A 21778-nucleotide genomic window follows, 5' to 3' on the forward strand; every position below is an offset into this window, starting at 1 on the left:
GGTACTATCGAGGGCCACGTAAAGCACAGAAAGCCACCGATTGCATTCAGTTCTTCGCAGCGAGCTAACTAGTAACGAAGGCTTATTACAGAAGAAGAAAACACCTGAACGAGAAAATCCCACTGCGGTGAGTCATGTTTGTGGCAAGTTTTGCAATATTAACACTGATTTAGTTAGTATGGTTGCTCGCGTTTTCGTGCTCTTAAGCCATGCCAAACGAGTTCATGAAGATAGTTCTCACTCAAAACTGTTCCTGTTCATTTTGCAAATTACAAGGCTCCAAAACATATTTTACTCTTGCAAAGCCGACCGCAAATAAAAAAAAATATAGCAAAATCGTACATCTACAAAGTCAAAGAAAAATGTTCATGCTAGAATTTCTTCTTCTTGGATTCTGTTAGTGGGGAAACCTATGTATGTTTTTAGCCTAATGATTTAGTAGGCAAGATATGTCCTGACCGATCCTCAGAGAGAGCCAAGTTGCCAACGCTAGCGAACAGACGTTTACAGGACATATATATTCTCATGTATAAAGTTAAACGTAGATTATGTCCTAATAGCATCTGTAACATTTTTAATGAGCATAAGTTCCACATATAACCTGAGTCAATCAGATTTTTCTACTCCTAGATACAACACTGTTACTTATGGAAACACTCTTGACGTTATGTAGGCTTTTACAAACTGTATTCGCAAAAGGGCCTCGCTTAACGGACACCGGCTGTAAGGGCTGCATCCTATGCTGCACATCGAAAAATTGCCTGAAGAGTGTGGTCATCTTTTGACCATACGAAACAGAGCTGTAGCAATAAATCGATGGAATACTATTGAAGCCTGGAACCTTTCTGAATAACTTAGTACCGCTCCTTAAAAGTTGAGCGCTCTCCGAAAATCGTTCCACACAAGAAATTTGAAGTTATATATATACATATATATTTTTCAACAATTAGTTAAAGATTTTAACATGTTTCAATATCATAGATTATAATAACATTTTCTATATGACTTATATATATTTTTATTGTATTTATGTTAGCATTAGTGTAGTTTTTAGTTTTTTAGCAGTGTCCCCTAATTAGTATGATGTTTTCCCCAGTTTATAAGGGTTTTTTGACACTTATAAAGTTTCTTATCTTATCTTATCTTTACTATTTCGACAGACAGAGAAGAGGAGTCACCAACACGCAAATCAGATTCAGATACAACAATTAAGACACGGCAATGGCATCGGTTTTTGACATGATTTTTGCAGCAATTCTGGTATTTTTCCTTACAGAGGGGACATCGGCAAACGAAGGTAAGGCCTGATTGCAAGTGAAAACATAATTTTGTAAATAACCTAGCTTTCAAGACGTTGGGAACGCATTAGCGGGTCGGGTGACCGAAACTGTACCTTTGCTTTGGAGGTGAAAAAGATGATCTTACGTTATAAGAGACTGCCTTTTGCCAAACTTAGGTCTGTCTAGATTTTTCAGTCCCAAGCAACGTCGTCTTAGGGCTTAGGGTTATGTTATTATGTCAATTGAACTAAAATAGTGTTGAACGCTTTCTAAAAATATTTTATGGCTGAACAAAGTCTCTTTGGCTACGTTTACAATTCAACAACCATCTGGAGCATCGAAGAGTAACAGCAACTGTAATAATTTAAAGAAAAATCGTTCATAGCAGCCTTTCTGTATGTTTTATTGTGCCTCAGTTCAGAAAGGATTTATAGTTTGAATTGCGCAAGCTTTAAATCTCTGCGTTTCTAGAATTTTGCATGATCATATTTCAGTGCCAGTCAAGACTTTGTAGTGCCTTTTGTTTTTCTATCCACTTTATACCAATTAGAAATTCGATTTGAAACATGTTTCCTCATTGCTGCTTGCTTTAGTCATTCATAATCGTCTTGTGGGCCATTGGGAATCCCGCATTCTCGAGTTTGGATTCGAGTTCGAGTTCGAGTTGGAGTTGGACTTCGAGTTGGACTTCGAGTTAAACTTCGAGCCAATAAATTAATAAAAAAAATTATAAAAAAATTGAAAATTAAAAAAAATATATATCAAAAAATAATAAAATATAAAAATTAAAATGATTTGAGTTGCTTCCAGAAGTCAACTATCTATTGATTGTTTGTATAAAAAGAAATATTGAAAGCCATATAAAATCCAGCTTTCATTTCAATTCAACGGAGTATGAAACGGGCTGAAACACAATTCTTTACAAGTTCTTAGATTTTGCCCTTCGTCTTGCGCCTGGTTGCGTGTTTCTAAGCATTTCAAACTTGTTATTTTGTTTACAGAACTGGCCAAAGAAATCGATCTTTTCAAAGCAGTTGGACTTGGCGACAAAGCGTTCACAGATGTCACGAAAACCACAGGACAAAACGACAAAAGTGCCGCGTATCATTTCGCCTCCAAGACACCTGACCTCATAGCAAGTCAGAAGGCGTTCGAACGGACCGATAAACTGATCCATAACAGCCATGATTTCATCGTCTCGGCTTTCTTCAAGATTGATCCAAAGGCAATAGACTACTACCCCGACAACCCAATTGTTTCGATTTCTTCACAAAAGGGATGGCTGTTTTTCAAGTTAATGGTCTCGTGAGTTCTACATTTGATTTACTTATTTTTGCAGCCTATGTTCTTTTATTTAAAAGATTGATTAGTATTTCCGTTTGATACAAACTCTGATAAGCTGATTTGGTACAAGACTGGGAAAAATCTTTCATTTCTTCACGCAATAAAAAGAAGCGAATTTCTCCCTCTTCAGCAAGTGAAAATCCTTGATTGATACTTGCGCAATATAAGTTCATTAATTATAAGTTTATAAGACCCTCCGCATAAAAACGACTTAAAAATTTTCCGAGTTTGGTTTGTAGAGCCATATATTTTTGCTTATTTACAACTACTTTCGGTAAGTTACTGACGATAGGTTTTTTGCTATTTGGCCAACTGGTATCACTCCATAAAAAAACAAGACAGAAAAGATTGAGAATAAGTCCGTTAGATTTGATAACAATGCGATGAAATTCCGCTTCTCGGCACAAACTGTTTTTCAGAGGACAGGTCTTAGAAGTGGTACAGGAAAGATCAACCGGTAAACGTCTTTTCGTTAGTTTGAAAAAAAAAAACTTCCTTTAGCCATAAGGAACAATTCATAATTACATTGCATATTTTTGTAGTTGTTTTTGTTTTTGTAGATTTATTGCTGAAGGGAAACTGTCGCGTGACCTTTGCCAAATAAAATAATAAAAACAATAAATTAAAGCCTGTGTTAGAGTATAATCTGCAAAGAAATCATCGTAAGACAAAAGGGAAATAGTCAAGTTTCTTAAAAGAAAAACTATTCATAAGGAAGTTGAAATACAGTAAAATCCAGATCTTTCAAACCTCCCGATAACTCGAACCAACAATAAATTTCCTTGCGTTTGCTTTATTCAGTCAGATCCTTCATTTTTGTTCCCCGATATCTCTAACTCCCGATTTATCGAACCAAATTATCCCTAACAGGTTTAAGGTTCGATTTGATGAAACGGAAGTGGATTGTATATCTAAAGACTTTTTTTGTTGTCTTCATTTTAGTGCCAACAGTCAAGGCACAGATCTTGGCATCTCTGTAACAATTGAATTGAAGGGAGGATTATCCAGGACATTTACAACTACTAAGAGATACGTAGACCTCAGGAAATGGCACAAGGTCGCGGTTCGCATACAGGACACCCAACATGTGCTAAAGATTTTCGTAGACGACAAAATTTTCAAAGCGTTTGTCTTCGATTATCAGATTGCTTCTTACCCACAGAACGCCACACTTCGCCTCGCACAAGTTTCCGCACCCTATACGGAAAATCAGGTTCAAATCAATGAAAGATTTAGGGTAAGCTGTAAGGAGACTTCTGGATATTGATCATTAATTGGTGGGAATCTCGCTAAGAAATATAGGTTATTCACCAGCCGGGAGGTCCGTATTGGGAAAAACTGTGCCCGAGGTCTTGGATACCGCCCGAGGCCGCAGGCCGAGGGCGGTTCCAAGACCGAGGGCACAGTTTTTCCCAATACGGACCGACCTAGGCTGGTGAATAACGTTTTTATTTTTTTCCCACTTTATTTGTTTTTAAAAGAAACCTAGAAAGATTGTGTCACAAAATCTTTGTTTGTATACGCGCGCCATTTAATTTCAATGTTGAGTCGATCGACGGGTTCAGTAGCAAGAGTGTAAAATGCTGTTTGTTATTTAGTTCGAAATAAATTAAATGAACCGTATTTACAGAAAGGTTCAGCATATTAAATTAACACTGAAGAGATTCAATCAAAGAAATTGAAGTAGTAAATATATCATAAATGTAAAATCGAGCCAAAGCATTATCATTGACAAAACTAAACGCCGATTCCGGCTTCCCGATGAATTGACGATGAATGTTTTGATAAAGAACTCTGTTCGCAGGATGTTAAGTTTGAGAATTTCCCGAAAAAAAAAACTATCTGACGGAAAGACAGTTGCGGTATAGCTATACACACTTGTATTTAACGAATTAATAAGCTCTGCGTTGATTCCCAGCATAATTATTTTGTGATAAACAGTGCGAAAGTGAAACTAAATGAAATGCGAAGCTTGGACGTACGGCACAATATTGTCAGAATTATTTTGGCTGTTTTTAATTAACGAATCTCATTTTCTTGAATGATGGCAACAAGTGTTTTGTTTTGGCAAAGAAGTGGCCGATAAAAAGACAGTTTTTACTCAAAATTGAAGTTTAAAACCGGCGCAGCTTATCGTATTAAAATGGCGTGCAAATGATTGCAAAATGCACAAACAACCACAAACTCAACAAACTATCAACTAGAACTTAATTTGTCGATAAACAAAATCAACACTCGCCTTTAGAAGAACTTCGAGGCCTTTAATTCCACTTCTATTCTGTCTTTTCGCATTTACAACAGTTGGTGAGCGGCTATTTCGATTTTGCTGAGCAAATCTTTCATGTGTTCGTTCGTACAACGCTGCAAAATGATTTCGCGCGGAAAGTACACTCAACGATTCATCTCGCAACGGATACCGCCCGCTGTCGAGGGCCGGATTGGAGAATACCGCCCGCTCCCGGAACCAATCAGATCGCAGGATTTGTAGAATACCGCCCGCTCACGAACAAAGAAAAAAATAAAATTAATTATGCTTCTCCAGGAAGTTTGTAGAGTTGGTTATCTATTCGAAAATGACCAAAAAAATATTGCGTATTTGTGAAAATGACCTAATTCTTTTTCAACTAAAACTCTCAAATTCGTTCTGTACGAGAAATCGTTTTTCTCCTAGCATTTTTAAACCTCTTTTTTTACTTTCCTTGGAATCTGAAATTTAAAAAATTGGGTATTTTGCAAACCTTGAATCATAACCTGCGATCCAGCGGTTTTTTTTTTAAGGAACAAGGACGATGAGTTGTAAGAGAGGTCAAGATTGCAGGTTACATAAATCGTGGTTCGGCACACACAGTAATAGTTTTATTTTTAATTTTGTTTGCAGGGGGATCTTCAAGACGTAAAGTTTCGCAAGGGATCAAGCCAGGACGATTGTCCAAAACCTCCAAAGGTAAAGCCAACCGCGCAAGGAAAATAAAGGATTCTTCAACGAGTTGACTATCGCTCATAGAAAACGAGGGCGAGTAGTCTAATTGTTTAGTAGAAACTCTAAGGAATTGAGCGCGGGGAAAGAACGCGAGAGGACTGGACACCAGCACAAAACGATTCTCTCGCTTTTTTTGCGTTGGAAAATAGAGAGGCTGGGGACAGTCTAAGGAATTGCAGTCCAAAACCTACAATTTTATGTATTTTTCAGCCGAAGTCGAAGAAAATCGTGTTCTATCAGCGAATAGAAAACAATGGGAATACCAGTCAGATTCGCGGATTCCCAACATAACAGAACATGACGGAGTTTCTACTAATAACGACTTAATAGCTACACATTTTTTGCTAGTTACCTCAATCTGCTGTCGCATTAAGCATTATTTCTGGTTGTTGATTATTTTCCTTATTCTCATCACGTGTCTTCTTCACACTGCATTGTTCTCTTTATGAGAAATTCGATGTTGATCCTTACCGGGGGCTCGTGGCAAAACCACACAACGCCTAGCCAAGAAAAGACATGTAAAATGCGAACTTTTGTCGATTGGTTTTTGTCCTAGGGACAAATAAAGAATCCTTTAATTAATGAGGGAAGGGGGAGAGTAATTTTAAGGTGGGTCGAGGTGGCGGGGGCGAAAAGCTCAAACTCTGTAGGGAAAGAGGATATTCTGAAACGGTGGTCAAATTACGGTTTGTGACACAAAAAATGCTTTGAAGGGACAATGTCATGGTTTTTACCAGATTTTTGAACAGCCAAAATTTATATTTGTGTCGCATGAAACCTAGAAATAATAGTCTGTTTTTATTAAAAATTGCTATATTAGAGCACTGAAACTGTTAACTAGCATTATTGGCTGCGGATAGCGCGGATGGAAACAGATTGCAATTTGAAAACGTTAGGCAAACGTTTTCAAATCGTTTCAGCGCGTCTTCAAAAATCGATATTTTTAGCCGTAGCTTGATTTCTATCCGCAAATTAAGGTTATATAATCCTTTAGATGTTCAAAGATATTGCTTTTTATGAGTTAAGTTGCCTTCCACTAATTTCAGAACAGTTTAGACCAAACATCTGCGAAATCTCCGTGACATAGTCCCTTTAAGAGTCTTTTTTTTTTTTCGAAAAGTGGGTTCCTAGCTCTCACTTGTTCTGTCGTGCATGTGATTGCTGTGTTATAATTGCAACTTACAAATACACGCTTTGCTTACTCATTATTCTAATCAGTGTACACAAACATTCTCTTCTACTGCAGTGCCAATGTTCAGATTTTGTCGGAACGAAGGAGTGTGTGATGGGCGGGCTCAGGTATGAAGATGGAAGCCGCTGGACAAAGGACAAATGTACCGTGTGTCAGTGTAAGGTAAGATTGCGTACTAAGAACATTGGATCATTTTTATACTAACAATAGTAAAGAGGAGTTAAACCAGAAACAAAAACACATTATAGATAAAAAACAACAAAGCTAAGTTATTACAAAGCTAAGTTAAAAATGGGAACCAGCTTTTAAAAGTCTTTCAATTGGCTTTCCATCAAAGCTAGCTTGTTGCAAGCACCCAAACTCGAGAAGCCTGTACAAAGAGTTTTATTTGACAGTTGGCGGTTTATAGCGTTTTGGTTAAGGCTTCAGAGAACCCGGGGGGGGGGGGTACTTGAAAAAGTTTTGTACGGGGAGGCTCCGCCCGGAGATCTAACCCCTTACCCTTTTATATACCATTTTGATAGAAAAGGTACCCCTTTTGTATACCTTTTATTGCAAAAAGGCACCCCTTTCATATACCTAGACGACATCACATTTACCTAAAACGGGAGGTTTTCTTGTCATTTTTATGTAGCGCTTAAAAAATTAAGACGATACAGCCAAAAGTTGCGTCTGCTCAAAATATTTAATGTAAAGGCCTTTTAAAATATCATTATGGCAGATTTCCCTACCCTTTCATATACCTAAACTTGTGAAATCCCTATCCTTTTAAATACCTGGAGCCTGAAAAAGGTACCCCTTTCGGGCGGAGCCTCCTCGTATAGGCCATTATAGGGAGTACCCCCCCCCCCCACCCGGGTCAGAGAAAGGCTGTTTGAGTAAGAGCGCTAGTCGGGATAATTGCGGTGTGTTCTTTGGCAAGACACTTCACTCTTTCAGTTCAAGAATGTCTCTACCCAGAAAAATAAATGGGTGTTACAAATGCGCTCGACGTAAATGTGTTACAACCGTCGAAAAATCTGAAAAATGTTATTTTAGTTTTGTTTTGTTTTTTGTTAATAGTGGGGACAAGTGATTTGCACGTCCACGTGCCAAGTCTGTAAGGACAACGGTCAAACATATCTGCACGGCGAGACATGGAAATCAGGAAACTGTCAGACCTGCAAATGTGAGGTGCGTCGTACACATTCTCTTTCGCTCCTAAGAACGCTAACTCAAATTGCAGGATGCAATTAATTTTTGAATAAACATATATATTGTTTGAATGGGCACACAAGGGTAAAGTTCGCAGTCCAAAACGTTGGAACCATCATGAACAGTGCAACCTCGTTTCCAGGGTTTCTATCCCATGAAAGTGCTGCTCGATAGCTTTCATTTAAAGATGATTTCCAGTACGTACTGCGCAATCTCCGCCTGCAATGTTTGTGAGTCTCACAAACAGAAGAATGTTTACTAGCAAAAATAAAAATTCCGGGACAAAACTTACCTTTTTCTTCATTATTAACGCCAAATATCCTTTCAAAACAATAATAACGAGTAAAAGAAGCTCGACGGTATTTCAAACGGACGTTTTAGCTCATCGTGAATTCTTGAACGAAACGATCCGTAATGGCGAACTAAAAAACCTCATGTACGCTATCACCGAAGTGTAACGTTTCAACGAATTCAAAACAAAAATGAAAACAAACCCTGAGTCTGCGCAGTACGGACTGGAAATCATCTTTAAATGCTGGCCACAGGCAAGTGTGGCCATTAAACCACAGATTGTGGCCAAGTAAATCACAGATTAAAATGTTTAGTTATAGCCAGAGTATTTCTTTATGGTAGTGCAAGGACTTTTCAGCGTCTTATTGGTTCAGTGCACAAGATGAATTTTGACCAATAATTTGTGTCTATCTTCTTGTTTTAGGACGGCAAGACTACCTGCTCGCCCCCAGTCTGCCCCAAACCTGATTGTAGTGGAAAGTCTGGGGATACGATAACCCTCAAAGGACAGTGCTGCCCAATTTGCAAAGGTACTGAACAGCTTTATATAGCAAAGGCTAAAAGTTGATTTAATTTATTTTTTGACATAAATACAAAATCAAACATACATTTAAAGACCCAAAGCAAAACTATAAATATCTTACTACGTAGCTCTCCTACAAAAACTGATTGTGCAATTTCTTTTGATTTCTTCTTCAGAGGACCAATGCGACGGAACAGGAAAAGTTTACAAAAATTGTGGTTGTGATACAACATGTTCCACTGAGGATCAAGCATCCCAGTGTAAATCATGCACTGAAGGATGCTTCTGCCCAAGAGGACAGGTGTTGAACAAGGACAAAAAATGCATCGCGCAGGTTCGCTGTACATGTTTTTTCAAGGGAAAGGAATACAAGGTAAGGAAGTTCATTCAAGTGGAATAATAAAAACTCTTGGCATCACTTGGAAAAATGCCCTTCCGAAAATTTTCTATGCAGAAAGCATTCCAGTTTGAAGAAGTAAAAATAGATCGCAAAGCCCATCACCTAGAAAAATGTGCTTAATTTATACTGAAAACGCAAGTACGTTAAGAATAATATGGGAAGTGGCTTGATTAGAAAAAAAGCACGTTCTCTTCGACACTCTTTGTTTTAAAATCCGAGCAGGTATTAACACTTTCTGGATCCTTTTTTGAGTCAGGCTCTTTGTTCCAGTGATTTGTTTAGTCTTCAATTGAACCTCTCTACAAAAATACCGTGGTACAGAGCATAAATCACCGTTGTAGAGAAGTGGCCGAGAGGTTTTAATGAGAGAATCGTAGCTTGGCGTTGTGGAAAGCTAGCCTAGAAAGGTGTTTGTCAGTGAAGGTTTGAATTAACAATTAGACTACGAGCCCGAGTTTTCTATGAGCAAATAGTCAACGAGGCGCAGCCGAGTTGACTATCGTTCATAGAAAACGAGGGCGAGTAGTCTAATTGTTTTAGTAGAAACTTTAAAGGATTGTAGTCCAAAACCTACAATATTGTGCACTTTGAAGACAAAAATCAAGAAAATTTACCACTTAAAAAGCTACTCGCGCGCGCGACTGTTTTCTATCGGCGAATAGAAAACAGTGGGAGAACCAATCAGATTCGCGGATTTCCAATAGAATACAGCTGAGTTTCTACTAATGTAATTTAGTTTATACTAACGAAGCATTTTATTTTTTTCTCTGTCCCTAACAGCCTAATGAATCTTACGAAGACGCCTGCCAGTTCTGCTTATGTCTTGGCGGGAAAATGAACTGCCAAATGCTCTGCTGAAAACATAAATCAGGATTCCCGGATTATGAAAACCAAGATGCCCGGATAAGGAACGTTTGATTCATCGAAAAAGTTGGACGCTTCACATATAACTGAAAAATATTTTAAAACATCTCGTTTTTTTAAGGAACACATGTCATAAAAATCTGAACGTGGGTCAGCTAGAAGAAATAGAAGAAAACATTTATTCCAATTTTAAAATGCGAACTACATTATTAATTTAGTACTCTTTACACTAAGAAAACAAAGCTTTTCTGTACTATAAAAAAGCAAGTGATATCGTCACTTTCATTTAGCGCGTGCCAATGACTCCGCGTTGTGCTTTTATTGAGCACGCTTTGTAGCCAATCAGAGGGCGCCTTTCATTGGTTCTTTGTTATAACGGGAGATACAAACAACTATCACCATTAAAACGTTTTATTGTATAAAAATAACTTAAACAAAGCAATATAAAGCTGAGTAGTTCTGCTACCTTAACAATGCCCAAGATACTGATTTCACTTAAATGAACTCAGTTCATTTAAGTGAAATCAGTATCTTGGGCATTGTTGCGTTGCGTTCTTCGCTAGACAAGACATTGTTAATTAAATTGAACAAAGAGATGTTTATAGTAGTTGTTATATAGAAAGTAGAAAGTAGTAAGCGTTCAACTCGTACATGACTCATACTTTTAATTTATCGTATTAATATAATTTTATGTAGCGATTACGTTTTAAAAACTATAATAAAGTGCTTCTAGAATGTTCCAATGTTGTGCTGGTCTTAACTAATCGCCATATATATTTCTTTAATATAGTAAATAATAAAGATGGTAGATTTTAAGCTCGGTGATAAATAGTGAAGAATATTATTCTACATGACACGAGCGCGGGACAAAGAAAAAATCTGAGTCCCCGACGGGAATCGAACCCATGGCCTCCCAGAATACCGGTTGGGCGCTCTAACCAACTGAGCTACGTGAGACTCGCTGTGAGCTAGGCCATTTACTAGGTTGATATATGACACGCGTCCTGCATACTGCTAGGATCAGCAATGTCGTCGGGGACTCAGATTTTTTCTTTGTCCCACGCTCGTGTCATGTAAAATAATATTCTTCACTTCTTTAATCGCCATATATATTTCTTTAATATAATTTCTGAGAATAGCAAAGCGCGCGAGTGATATCGACTCAGATAAGACTCGGACAAACATACCAGAATGGTGGACGATCTGAGCTTTCTTCATATTGATTCTGAAACGAAAACTTCGCCTACGTTGCTTCAATTTCTCTCAGAACGCGCTATTGTTGCCTGGATCTGAATCTCGCGCGGGGGATCCAAAAATTTGCAATCTATTTTTAGACCTCGCGCGCTTTGCTAATAAAGGCAAAGCCTTTTCTTGTTGTCGGTGTCAGAGAGAGCCATCTTTACTTTACATCGTTGCAACTAACAGTTAATTAGAGGGTTACCATTGTTATAAATTGTGTCTCGTAGTCTATTCCGGAGCCCGCTGTTCTTGAGACGGTGACCGCTGCCCCAGTTTTCATGAGTCCTAGTGCCAGGCCCTTGTGACTGTATTTATATGAACAGTAATTATCGTAGAAGTTCCGCGTCAGTTTTTCTCTGAAGATGCATTCTTCGTTTCGCATTACCTGTAAGTGTGAAAGGAAGAGAAATGCTTTATTTAAAGCAGAGTTGAACAGTACATGTTAAGATGGCTCGCAATCAGTTTTAAGCATATATGAAATTTTCTCTTGGTTTGAATTGAGCAATAACTTTCTTTCCTGTAAAATATCAAAATACGCTCTCTGGTTAAAAATATGATAAAAACGAGCTTTCGACTACCAGTCTGTAGTCTTTGACAAGTAATGAATAAAAAGCGCGAACGTTAAAATATATACTACAAAAAGTGTGAAAAAGCAAAATTATAATTAAAACAATAAAAATGTTTAAGTGCGGGTGAAAATGCTAATGAAAGGTTCAAAATAAAATTGAATATTGTCTTGGCAATTGTTTCGCATTATTGTCAGCATGGCATTGCTGTGTGCCAGGATTCCAATGTTTTTTATTATAATTTTGCTTTTTCACTCTTAACTTTTTGTAGTATATATTTTAACGTTCGCGCTTTCCTGGCTTTCTATTCATTATTTGTCAAAGACTACAGACTGGTAGTCGAAAGCTCGTTTTTATCATATTTTTGACCAGAGAGCGCATTTTAATATTTTAAAATGTCTTACCCTGGTTACTCGTCTATTTTTAAACTTTCTTTCTGTAAAATTAACACAGACCGATTCTCAATGTAAACTGATAGGAAACGCAACAATCGTCCGAAACGTAAATTAAGCAAACAATCGTGAATATAATCATGATGATCAAGAAAATGTAAAGTATGTTCACTTGTGATGATATGATAAGGAATTATTTCAAATAAACAAGTTTGAGGACCACCCGCCCCCCATAGCGGATTTACACCGTTGAAACAACAGGCAGAAATCAGTCGGTATTCCCAGGCTAAATTTTATTACATCGTTTTTGTCATTACATCACAATTACATCACAGCCACCCTTAATGTTGATGAACAACTTGTGAAGGTTTTACTGATAAACAAATCTTAACCACTATGACTTCAGAAGGGCAACACTAAAAGAAGTCAAACGTACCCTATTTTGAGACTTGTATTTTTAGAACTGCTTAAGGAAAGTTTTGAGGGTTTTATTTTATTTATTTTTTTAGATTTCAACTAAATGTGCTTGGTCAGCATCGTCGGGAAGGCGATAAGTATGATGAGCCCCTTTAATTAATTCCAAAACTACATATGAAAGAAATATTACTTACTGTAGTGTAAACCTCGCCATACTTATTTACTGCAAGATAGAAACCCGTCTGAACGCCTTTTATGTGAATGAGGTCTCTTGCTACCGGCGCGAGCTCCAACACGACTGTAAAGAGGTGAAAAAGATCGAAAGACGTTAAGATTGTAAGCAGAATTTATTTATTACGCTTTCATTTTCTTTTAAAAGAAAATCGTTGCGTAAATCGGCGCTCGTATCAGTCATGTCTGTCACCAAGAGAGTATAATATCATTTTCTCTTGCTGTCACACAATAATTTTAATTGCAAAAATAAAATTAGATTGTAACAGCCTGTCTGAACTATATTCACATCGCTTTGAACTTTCGTGAATCGCAACTTATAGCTTTAGCATTTTGTAGCTTGGTACCAGGTGCCAGCGGGCATCCCGTGAGACGCCTCCAAGGCAGACTCGTTCCCAGTCGCTCCCGAGACGGTTTAGTGTCTAGTGCGCATTTTCTTCGCCCTTCCCAGTCTGTCCCGCAACCTTCATATCATTTCTCCTCAGTTTTTCATCACCTTTGAGAACGAATAAGTACGGATTGGGAACGAGTCTGCCTTTGAGGTGAGAGTTTGGAGTATAAATATGAGGAAAAAGTACCGAATTGAAAAATGTTTAGGGCTATTCAAACCCCACACCCCCTCTCGTACACACCCCTTCCCTTGATACTCTACTTTGTGAATTATTAAAACCAAACAAAAACGCTGAACAAACTAATCCTTACCCATCCTCGTAGCGACGAAATTTTTTAAGAACGTGCCGTTCTTGAAAACTTTCGTCGCTACGATTTCAGCCCGGTTTATTCCTTCGTTTCGCCCCACTAACTGCCCCTGGGTCTCCGAGGATGATCCTTACCGTGCGGACTGTGATAATTTTGTGTCCCCTTCACTCGTCCATTGTTACCAATCTCTAAATATTGGCCGTTCATGCAGTATAGTTTGCGCCTTCTAAAGAAAAAGAAGAAATTGTTGTACATTAGAAAATGGATGACTGGTGATGAATCAGCCAGAATTTAAATCCAGAGGGAGGAACTCCCATACGAAAGGACGGAATGGGAATGCTCGTCGTCTCGAATAGTAAATTAAGAATTTTGGTCTTATCAAGTGTGCACATAATAACCGTCAAAGTCTACTCGTGAAGAATTATAAAATGCTGTCATACTGTCATCGCGGTCTAGAACGAAAATAATGATATCTTTTGGTCTCCTTTAAGGGTTCAATTCCAATTTCTCGACGAAAATCACCGTCTTTTTCATGTGGGAGTCCTCCGATCTATTCAACTAAACTTCATTAAAAGTGCAAACGATAATTTAAAATGTACTTCCACTGAAGAAGGGGAAGTAACCCCGAAACGTCTGGAAACATTTTTCTATCTCTGGTGCATTTTACATTTTACATTTTAAATTAACGTTTGCACTAATTATATGCGCTACACAGTCACACGAAATTTCGTTTTTGAGATTTCAATGTTACCATGATATTCAGTAAAAGTGGTTTGATTATAGGTGTGGCTCGGCAATTTTACTTGCGCGCGCTTACAGGGCAGGCTATCGAAAATAATTCATTTGTGTCAACTGACTGACTGACGGCCCTAGAGTAGCCAATCACATTGCGAGTTTGCCTAATAGTCGGTCACTGGGCTATGCTTATCAATTGACTTTGACTGATTGACGGACGGACGGACGGAAGCACGAACGAACGAATGAACGGACAGACAGACAGATAGACGGACGGGCGCGCGAGCACACGGGTGGACGGATAAACGGACGGACAGGTGGCAGGCGGGTTGGTTGATCGTTGAAAAGCTCGTTTCGTTTGTTCTTTCGTTCCCTTTTGTCCGTTCGCTCCAATCCCTCGGTAGTTCGTTTGTTGACGGCGACCGACCGGGTCTCTATCTCTTAGAACTTAATAATGCAAGACGCTAACTTACCTGGCCATGTTGTGATCTCCACATGACTCTCGGGAGCTTGCTTGACTGGATAAAATCAACCCGTGCATATACATTGTTCAGCTGCTAATTGCATTGAATTTGGTGAGAGAAACATGCATTAAATAGTTAAACTTAGGGCCTGTTTACATGATTCCGGAATGACTTTCATTCCGGAACGAGTTCATTCCATCCCCATACATTTCTTTGTATCTGTTTACATGACACCGAGACGAAAGTCAAGTCATTCCGGAATGAGTTCATTCCGGTTTTCATTCCGGAATGAAAGTTTCGTTCTGGAATGACATTTCATTCTGGTATCATGTAAACACAGAACGAATTTCGTTCCGAGATAAAGCCGCAACTCGCGAAACCGCATACGGACTCCACAGTTTGAATTCAGAGCGAAAAACGTAATAGCATTTACTGTTTAGCCCAAAGAAGCAGCTCTATGGTCAAATTACTCGTTAAAATTGCAGATACGGCCATTAATGGGCACAAAAACATGTTTGCGCGAAACATGCGCCATCTTGTTTTGACCTCGCGCGAAAACCGCGCACGTGAAAATGCCTTTGGTTGAACCGATCGACCTTGTCATGTAAATGCAGAACGAACTTCATTCCGGAACGAAACTCGTTCCGGAATGAAAGTCATTCCGGAATCATGTAAACAGGCCCTTACACTATCATTAGCAATGTACGTGTCCGTATGCGGTTTCGCGAGTTGCGGCTTCATCTCGGAACGAAATTCGTTCTGTGTTTACATGATACCAGAATGAAATGTCATTCCAGAACGAAACTTTCATTCCGGAATGAAAACCGGAATGAACTCATTCCGGAATGACTTGACTTTCGTCTCGGTATCATGTAAACAGATACAGAGAAATGTATGGGGATGGAATGAACTCGTTCCGGAATGAAAGTCATTCCGGAATCATGTAAACAGGCCCTTAGTTAATTAGGTCTTTAAATGTTCTGCCAGAGTAGCAAGACAACAGAACGAAAACGAGAAACTTAAAATCGAGTTACACAAGGAAATGTTATGCGTTAGCCGGCTTCTGTTCAGAGCTGTTTATGTTAATGTAGGCTGTATGCTCTCGCGAGTTGTATAATGAAATTATACTGGAGAGTGCATTGTATCTTCATTCCGGAACGAGTTCATTCCATCCCCATACATTTCTCTGTATCTGTTTACATGATACCGAGACGAAACTCAAGTCATTCCGGAATGAGTTCATTCCGGTTTTCATTCCGGAATGAAAGTTTCGTTCTGGGATGACATTTCATTCTGGTATCATGTAAACACAGAACGAATTTCGTTCCGAGATGAACTCGCAACTTGTTCAACCGCATACGGACTCCACAGTTTGAATTCAGAGCGAAAAAACGTAATAGCATTTACTGTTTAGCCCAAAGAAGCAGCTCTATGGTCAAATTACTCGTCAAAACTGCAGATACGGCCATTAATGGGCACAAAAACATGTTTGCGCGAAACATGCGCCATCTTGTTTTGATCTCGCGCGAAACATGCGCCACCTTGTTTTGATCTCGCGCGGAAATCGTGCACGTGAAAATGCCTTTGGTTGAACCGGTCGACTCGGTCATGTAATTATAAATGTAGAACGAATTTCATTCCGGAACGAAACTCGTTCCGGAATGAAAGTCATTCCGGAATCATGTAAACAGGCCCTAAGATAACTTTGCATTGATTAACAAATGTTTTACAGGCACAAAACGAACCTACGACTTCAGAAGCGATTTATACAAGTGACTAAACGAGTACGTTAAAAATATAACTGTCATTGTCAGTTAGTCGGTTAGTGTACCCCTAGTTCGTCCGCGTTTACTGCGCGTGCTCTGTGCAGCAACGCAACGTAGTTCTTTGGCAGAAACTGTTAGCTTAAGTTCAAAGTTTTTTCTTATTTTCAGGACTTAGAGCCATTGCAAAATAGTTCAGTCTAGCAGTTATGTAAAACCTGCTTGCAAAGAACGGACGTGGAATTCAGTCTTAATTGTTATTTACAAATCTTCATGCATGTAAATGCATGGATAAATGCACATATCCCTTAAATCTTTGAAAGTAAAGACAAAAGTAAGACTTGACAGCTGATGTAAAACTATCTGATCCCACATGAATCCCTAAAGATTGCTGTTCAGCTTGTATATGCATTACAGTTGTTATTTAACTTCGGAGCAGGTCAATAAAACGAATTGAGGAATGAGTTTTCAAGAATAAAACAAATTTACACAGTGGTCAATTAATATCAGTCAGACAGCCCAGTTTTTAGCGCGAATGGCAAAGATACTGCATGAAATACTTACTTGCCACCAGAAATAAATCTTCAATTTAATGAAATCCGTGCACAACGAGAAAAGCTCTTCTGTAAGTCCAAATGATACGGCTAACACTGAAAGCTAGCTAGAACGTTTGCCCAAGGTTTAAGCTGGAATGACACTTAAACAAACAACGTGCCCCCGCATAGCAATCAATTCGTTTGGATGTTTTTCCTGTGAACGCGCATTTCACAGCCTTGCTAACCCACCGAGATGAAAAATAGTCATGAAAAGATTCAAACAAACAACAATACTGAAACGATTTGAAGCAGTTATGCGGTTAGGAATGCCTGGGGTGGTATTGAAATTGACTTGTTGTCAGCTATGATTGCCGTAAATAAGGTGTGAAGTATGTTAAAACTCAAGTTAATAAATCATAGCGACACACAAATAAGGAGAGCCGGATCATTGGTGGTACTAGATCGGTAAAAATCTTGAGACAAAGTAAAAGAGAGAAAGTCTTTTTAGCCCAAGTAGGATTTTTTTGCAAACCGAATATCGGGCAAATAAAATCAAATATGTTTTGTTTTTTAGTTTTTTTTTTTACCCTATTGTAGTGAGAGGCGCGGTGGCCTAATGGTTATGCTGAACTTCGGATCGATTGGTCCGGGTTTGAGCCCAGGCCGGCGCACTGCATCGTGCTCTTGGACATAACGCTTTACTCTCATAGTTCTTCTCTCCACCCAGGGCCCGGTTGTTCAAAGCACGATTAAGCTAATCCAGGATTAGCGTGAAATTTGATTTCAATTTTATATAATTTCGTTGAGGTTTTCTGTTAATATTTTCTGTCCCACTGTTTTGGCATGGACCAATCTCAAACTTAACAAAATATTAGCTTTGGGAAACCCTTTTTAAAAAACAAGAAAAATTAATATCTTGATCATCTTTTAATCCTGGGTTAGCGTTAATCGTCTTTCGAACAACCCGGCCCAGGTGTATAAATGGGTACCGGCTTGATGGGACACTAGGCTCGAACGCATACCTACCCTTCCTAACCCTAATGAGAACTGGCCAGAAGGAAAAGTTTGTAGCTTCTGTAAAACGTCGAACATTTCCTTCAGAATTGCCGACACCTTTCAGGGCGACACGGGTTATCTTTTTTAGCCAGCCATAGCCTAGTCCCCAGGCCAATCCGCGCTATGCGAGTGAGCTGAGGAGGCCTGGAACCAACTCTCCCAACAAGCTTGGCGTAAGACGTCACATCCAAACTTTCTGGTCCGCCGGGGACAAGGCTGAGCCAGCCACACTTCAATTCATTCTTTGGGAGGCGCTGTTGCAAAGCTAAACTCTGGCCCATCGGTCTCGGTTGGCTCCGGCCGGGTCATTGTTGTGTTCTTGAGCAATACAAGTTCCTCTTACGATACCTTCCTGAAGGTGTATAAATGGCTGCCGCCATATCTGGGTTTGTACAGTTGAAGATTCGAGTGTCAGCCTCGATTGAGAGCAGTTCCTTGTATCACCTCCTAGATCTCCCTTCCTCCCTTTTTTTTTTTTTTTCTTTTTTTAAAAAAAATATATCTCTTAAACGGCCAGAATTTTCTCTCCCGACCGTCTTTCGAACACAACGGCCAGTTAACTCTATCCAGGTAAGACCGTTGCAGAAAGGGTTAACAGTAAGCAGAAGTAAGCTTAGAAAAGCGTCAACCCCTCTTCAAAGCGCAACGCGCTCAAAAGCGCATATAAACAAGGAAGGCCTTTATTACTGTACAAAGTAGAATTTTATTCAATTATGTCGCTTACTTCAAAATATTTATCATTCATTACTAGCTGGTTTATTCAGCAACGTGTCTACGTACAGTGGCGGAGACTAAAAAACGTTTAAAACGGAGTGTTCCACGAATGCACGATGCTTCCTTCGCACGCCAGTCTGCGTGCATGTGAACACGTGAAACAAAATTAAGAAACACTTCTTTATAACACGCTAACTCGACGGTGAAAATAAAACTTAGTTTTAGCTTGTGTACTGTTGTTAGATGACCGGCATGTTTTGCTTAGCGTGAAGGCTTCCATTGTATCTGCGCGGCAAGGATGCTTGATAGTGCGGCAGCCGTGACAGGACGAAGGACAAAAATATTTTCATGGCTCTTCTATGTTCAGGTTCTTCGATTTCTTGACGCTGACCTAGAATGAGTAACAAGTGTCAAGGAAAGGAACTCGTTAGAAAAAAGTCATTTGTGTGATTCAGTTGTCTCAGTTGGGAGGTTTAGTGGAAACTTCACATCAAATTTGTGTGGAACGGCATTGCGAGGATAGTTTGGCCGTTGTCCAGACTGGAGCCGAGGACCCTAGCGGTTAGTGGTAGAGGTTGGTTTTTATACGGGTGTTGCAAGTTTTAGTACATAACGTCTAACACAGCCTTCATTGGCCGCCACATTTTGCCACAAACTTTCACGATGGCCAAGTTAGTAGGTTCAAAGAAGAAGGGCTATTACATAACTCACGTACAAAAAAATATAAAAATTTAATGAAAACGAATAATTTAAGGGCCCGGTTCAGACGCCGAACTTTCATGAGCCGAACTTAGTTCGAATTTGGACCGACCCAAATTAACAATTAGCCGCTCTGCAGCCGTTCCTAATATGTCTGATGGTGAACACTCTCCACGAAGCATGCGTTGTGAGTTTAACTGTTTGCAAAATGCATTATAATAATATTTCGCATTAGGATCGGCACATGAACCAAATTCTCGGCCAAGCTAGGTGGGAAGAACGGGTGAGCCGTTCCAAATTGAAATAGTCGTTCTTAATTGAATCTGACGCCAAACCTTTAATGTACTTAATTCAATCTATTAGGTTCGGCTCATGAAAAGTTTGGCGTCTGGACCGGGCCAAGAAGAGACGACAAACAATTTCGAAAAAAAATTCAGAAAGTTCAAACACAAATGGGGTGGTCTTTTTTTCTATCGACAAACGAGTGCCTAGCCTGGTCTCCTCCCCTTGACTCCATTTACAAAAAAAAGCGACTGAACTCACAAGGGAAGATAGCTAAACGAAACACTTAAACATTTCCCTCTTCACTGGAGAGCAACGCATGTAAAAGGATATTGTTTTCTGGATCGCTCCTCTTCCTTAGATTCGGAGTCTTTCGCTTCTTGATGACGCGACTCTTTCTGCAAAGGGAAAAATCAATTGTTGTTATTGGAAAGACCAAAATTTTCTCTTTTTTGATGTTTGCAAGACAACAGTACAAGTACAAAAATTGTGGACTCGCCCTACCATTTACATCTGTTTATTTTAACTGCACGTGAGTGCAGGGGTAGTTTAAGTTGAAAAATCGAAAATATACTGTATAGTGGTACCCAGAAATAAATGGAGGTAAAACTTTTTAGTTCAGGATCCCTTTTAACATGGCGTGACACTTGCGTGACCTGTGACCGTAACGTCAACTGGCTCCATTTGTTTTAACCGTTATCGATTGTTGACAGGACCGGTTGTCGCCTTCTAATATCAAATATTATGACAAATACCTTTTTACTTGCTGCCGGTTTGACTTCCTTGTCTTTTTCTCGTTCTTTATCTTTTTCTTTCTCTTTTTTCGCAGGCGGTGAACCATCTGCTGTCGCTTTTCGCACAACTTTCACTATTTTTGGTTTATCCTAAAACCAAAGCAGAACGTAAAATGTTGATAACATTCCTTTTGATTTTTTTCATAATTTTTTACTTTGTATTAGCGTCCACAATTGGTATTTTAAAGCTTAACACCGTTGACACTTAAATTCTTATTAATAGTGCCTTACTACTAATACAACTGACGATTTTGTCCGCAGTTGAATTAAAGACATTTTGAAAGGCCTTTTGGAAAATCTCACAGTGACTCCAACAAAGGGTAACCCGAAAAAAGTAATTTCTCTACACCCTGTCAGGGATTGACCATATATTTTTTCTACTAATCTGGAAGAGACTGTATATAAAATATGAAATGTCAATTAGATCCTTAATTCAATGAAGGTACACGAAGCACCTCAATCTTGAACGCTCAACCTTGAGGCTTGACCATTCTTTTTTGCGTGTCACGCAATCTCCATTTTATCATTGCTACACGAGATTGTGTGACAAACCTTAATCAGTCACGTAAGTTTGTATCCCTCCTTACCTCACTCTTGACCTTGACTTTCGTCTCAGACCCGTGTGAGTTGGAAGTTTTGGAAACAGCCACCGTGACATCTGCGTCTTCTCTTCTTCTTTTGGCTTCTTTCCCTTCAGCGGGTTCTAATGACGACTAAAACAAGCGAGAAAGCATCATTAGCAACAACAAAGCAGAAAAAAACACAATTCCTTAAAATCGAAGGCCATGGTTATCTTCTGCCCAGGTGACAGTTTAACACAAGTGATTCAATGTCTTGCGTTCACACCAGGATTAATTCCTCTTTGAGTTCAACAATCATTATAGCTCAAGGTCACTGTAAGAGAACGTTGCTGGGTGCCAAATCCCGTCCCAGAATTGACGGCAAAACGTAATTTTCGTTGCTAAGCAACATGTCCTATCGTCATTGCGTCATGCTCACGTTACAATTTTCCGAACACACGTGACTAGGTTTTGATTGGCTAATAAGAATCGGGAAACCTTCGAATACTTTAATGAACATTGCTGAACATGGCACTTGTAATTAGAGAGGCCAGGTGCAATCA

At 39.1% G+C, this 21778-nt stretch overlaps 3 protein-coding genes across 4 annotated transcripts in view; 1 reads left to right on the forward strand and 2 right to left on the reverse strand.

Annotated features, from left to right (window-relative positions):
• Positions 1–10568, forward strand: LOC144654718 (uncharacterized). The gene is made up of 10 exons (XM_078514943.1): positions 1–127; positions 1161–1297; positions 2282–2585; positions 3567–3861; positions 5503–5568; positions 6851–6958; positions 7859–7969; positions 8706–8811; positions 8981–9177; positions 9985–10568. Exons 2-10 carry the CDS (start codon positions 1222–1224, stop codon positions 10060–10062), a joined length of 1341 nt encoding a protein of 446 aa, XP_078371069.1. The 5' UTR covers positions 1–127; positions 1161–1221; the 3' UTR covers positions 10063–10568.
• Positions 10569–11187: 619 nt separating this feature from the next.
• LOC144654753 (fibroblast growth factor 9-like) lies at positions 11188–17462 on the reverse strand. Of its 2 annotated transcripts, XM_078514989.1 has the most exons (5): positions 17139–17462; positions 14821–14904; positions 13747–13838; positions 12877–12980; positions 11188–11692 (listed from the first exon to the last, which is right to left on the reverse strand). In XM_078514989.1, the coding sequence occupies exons 2-5, from the start codon at positions 14892–14894 to the stop codon at positions 11498–11500; spliced, it is 465 nt and encodes a 154-aa protein (XP_078371115.1). In that variant the 5' UTR covers positions 14895–14904; positions 17139–17462; the 3' UTR covers positions 11188–11497. The 2 variants fall into 2 exon arrangements, with proteins under 2 accessions (XP_078371115.1, XP_078371114.1); XM_078514988.1 differs by lacking the exon at positions 17139–17462 and having other exon boundaries at positions 14821–14955.
• Positions 17463–18845: 1383 nt separating this feature from the next.
• Positions 18846–21778, reverse strand: part of LOC144654679 (THO complex subunit 2-like) — a 33479-nt gene continuing 30546 nt past the window's right edge. Inside the window, exons 44-47 of the mRNA XM_078514884.1 lie at positions 21243–21368; positions 20617–20745; positions 20195–20259; positions 18846–19280 (exon numbers count right to left, since the gene is read on the reverse strand). Coding sequence (XP_078371010.1) covers positions 19244–19280; positions 20195–20259; positions 20617–20745; positions 21243–21368 — 357 coding nt within the window. The 3' untranslated portion in view covers positions 18846–19243. The remainder of the gene's footprint in view (positions 19281–20194; positions 20260–20616; positions 20746–21242; positions 21369–21778) is intronic.

The sequence above is a fragment of the Oculina patagonica genome, chromosome 5 (genome assembly GCF_052425735.1).
Source record: "Oculina patagonica isolate OP01 chromosome 5, crgOcupat, whole genome shotgun sequence".
NCBI classification, from domain to species: Eukaryota; Metazoa; Cnidaria; class Anthozoa; order Scleractinia; family Oculinidae; genus Oculina; species Oculina patagonica.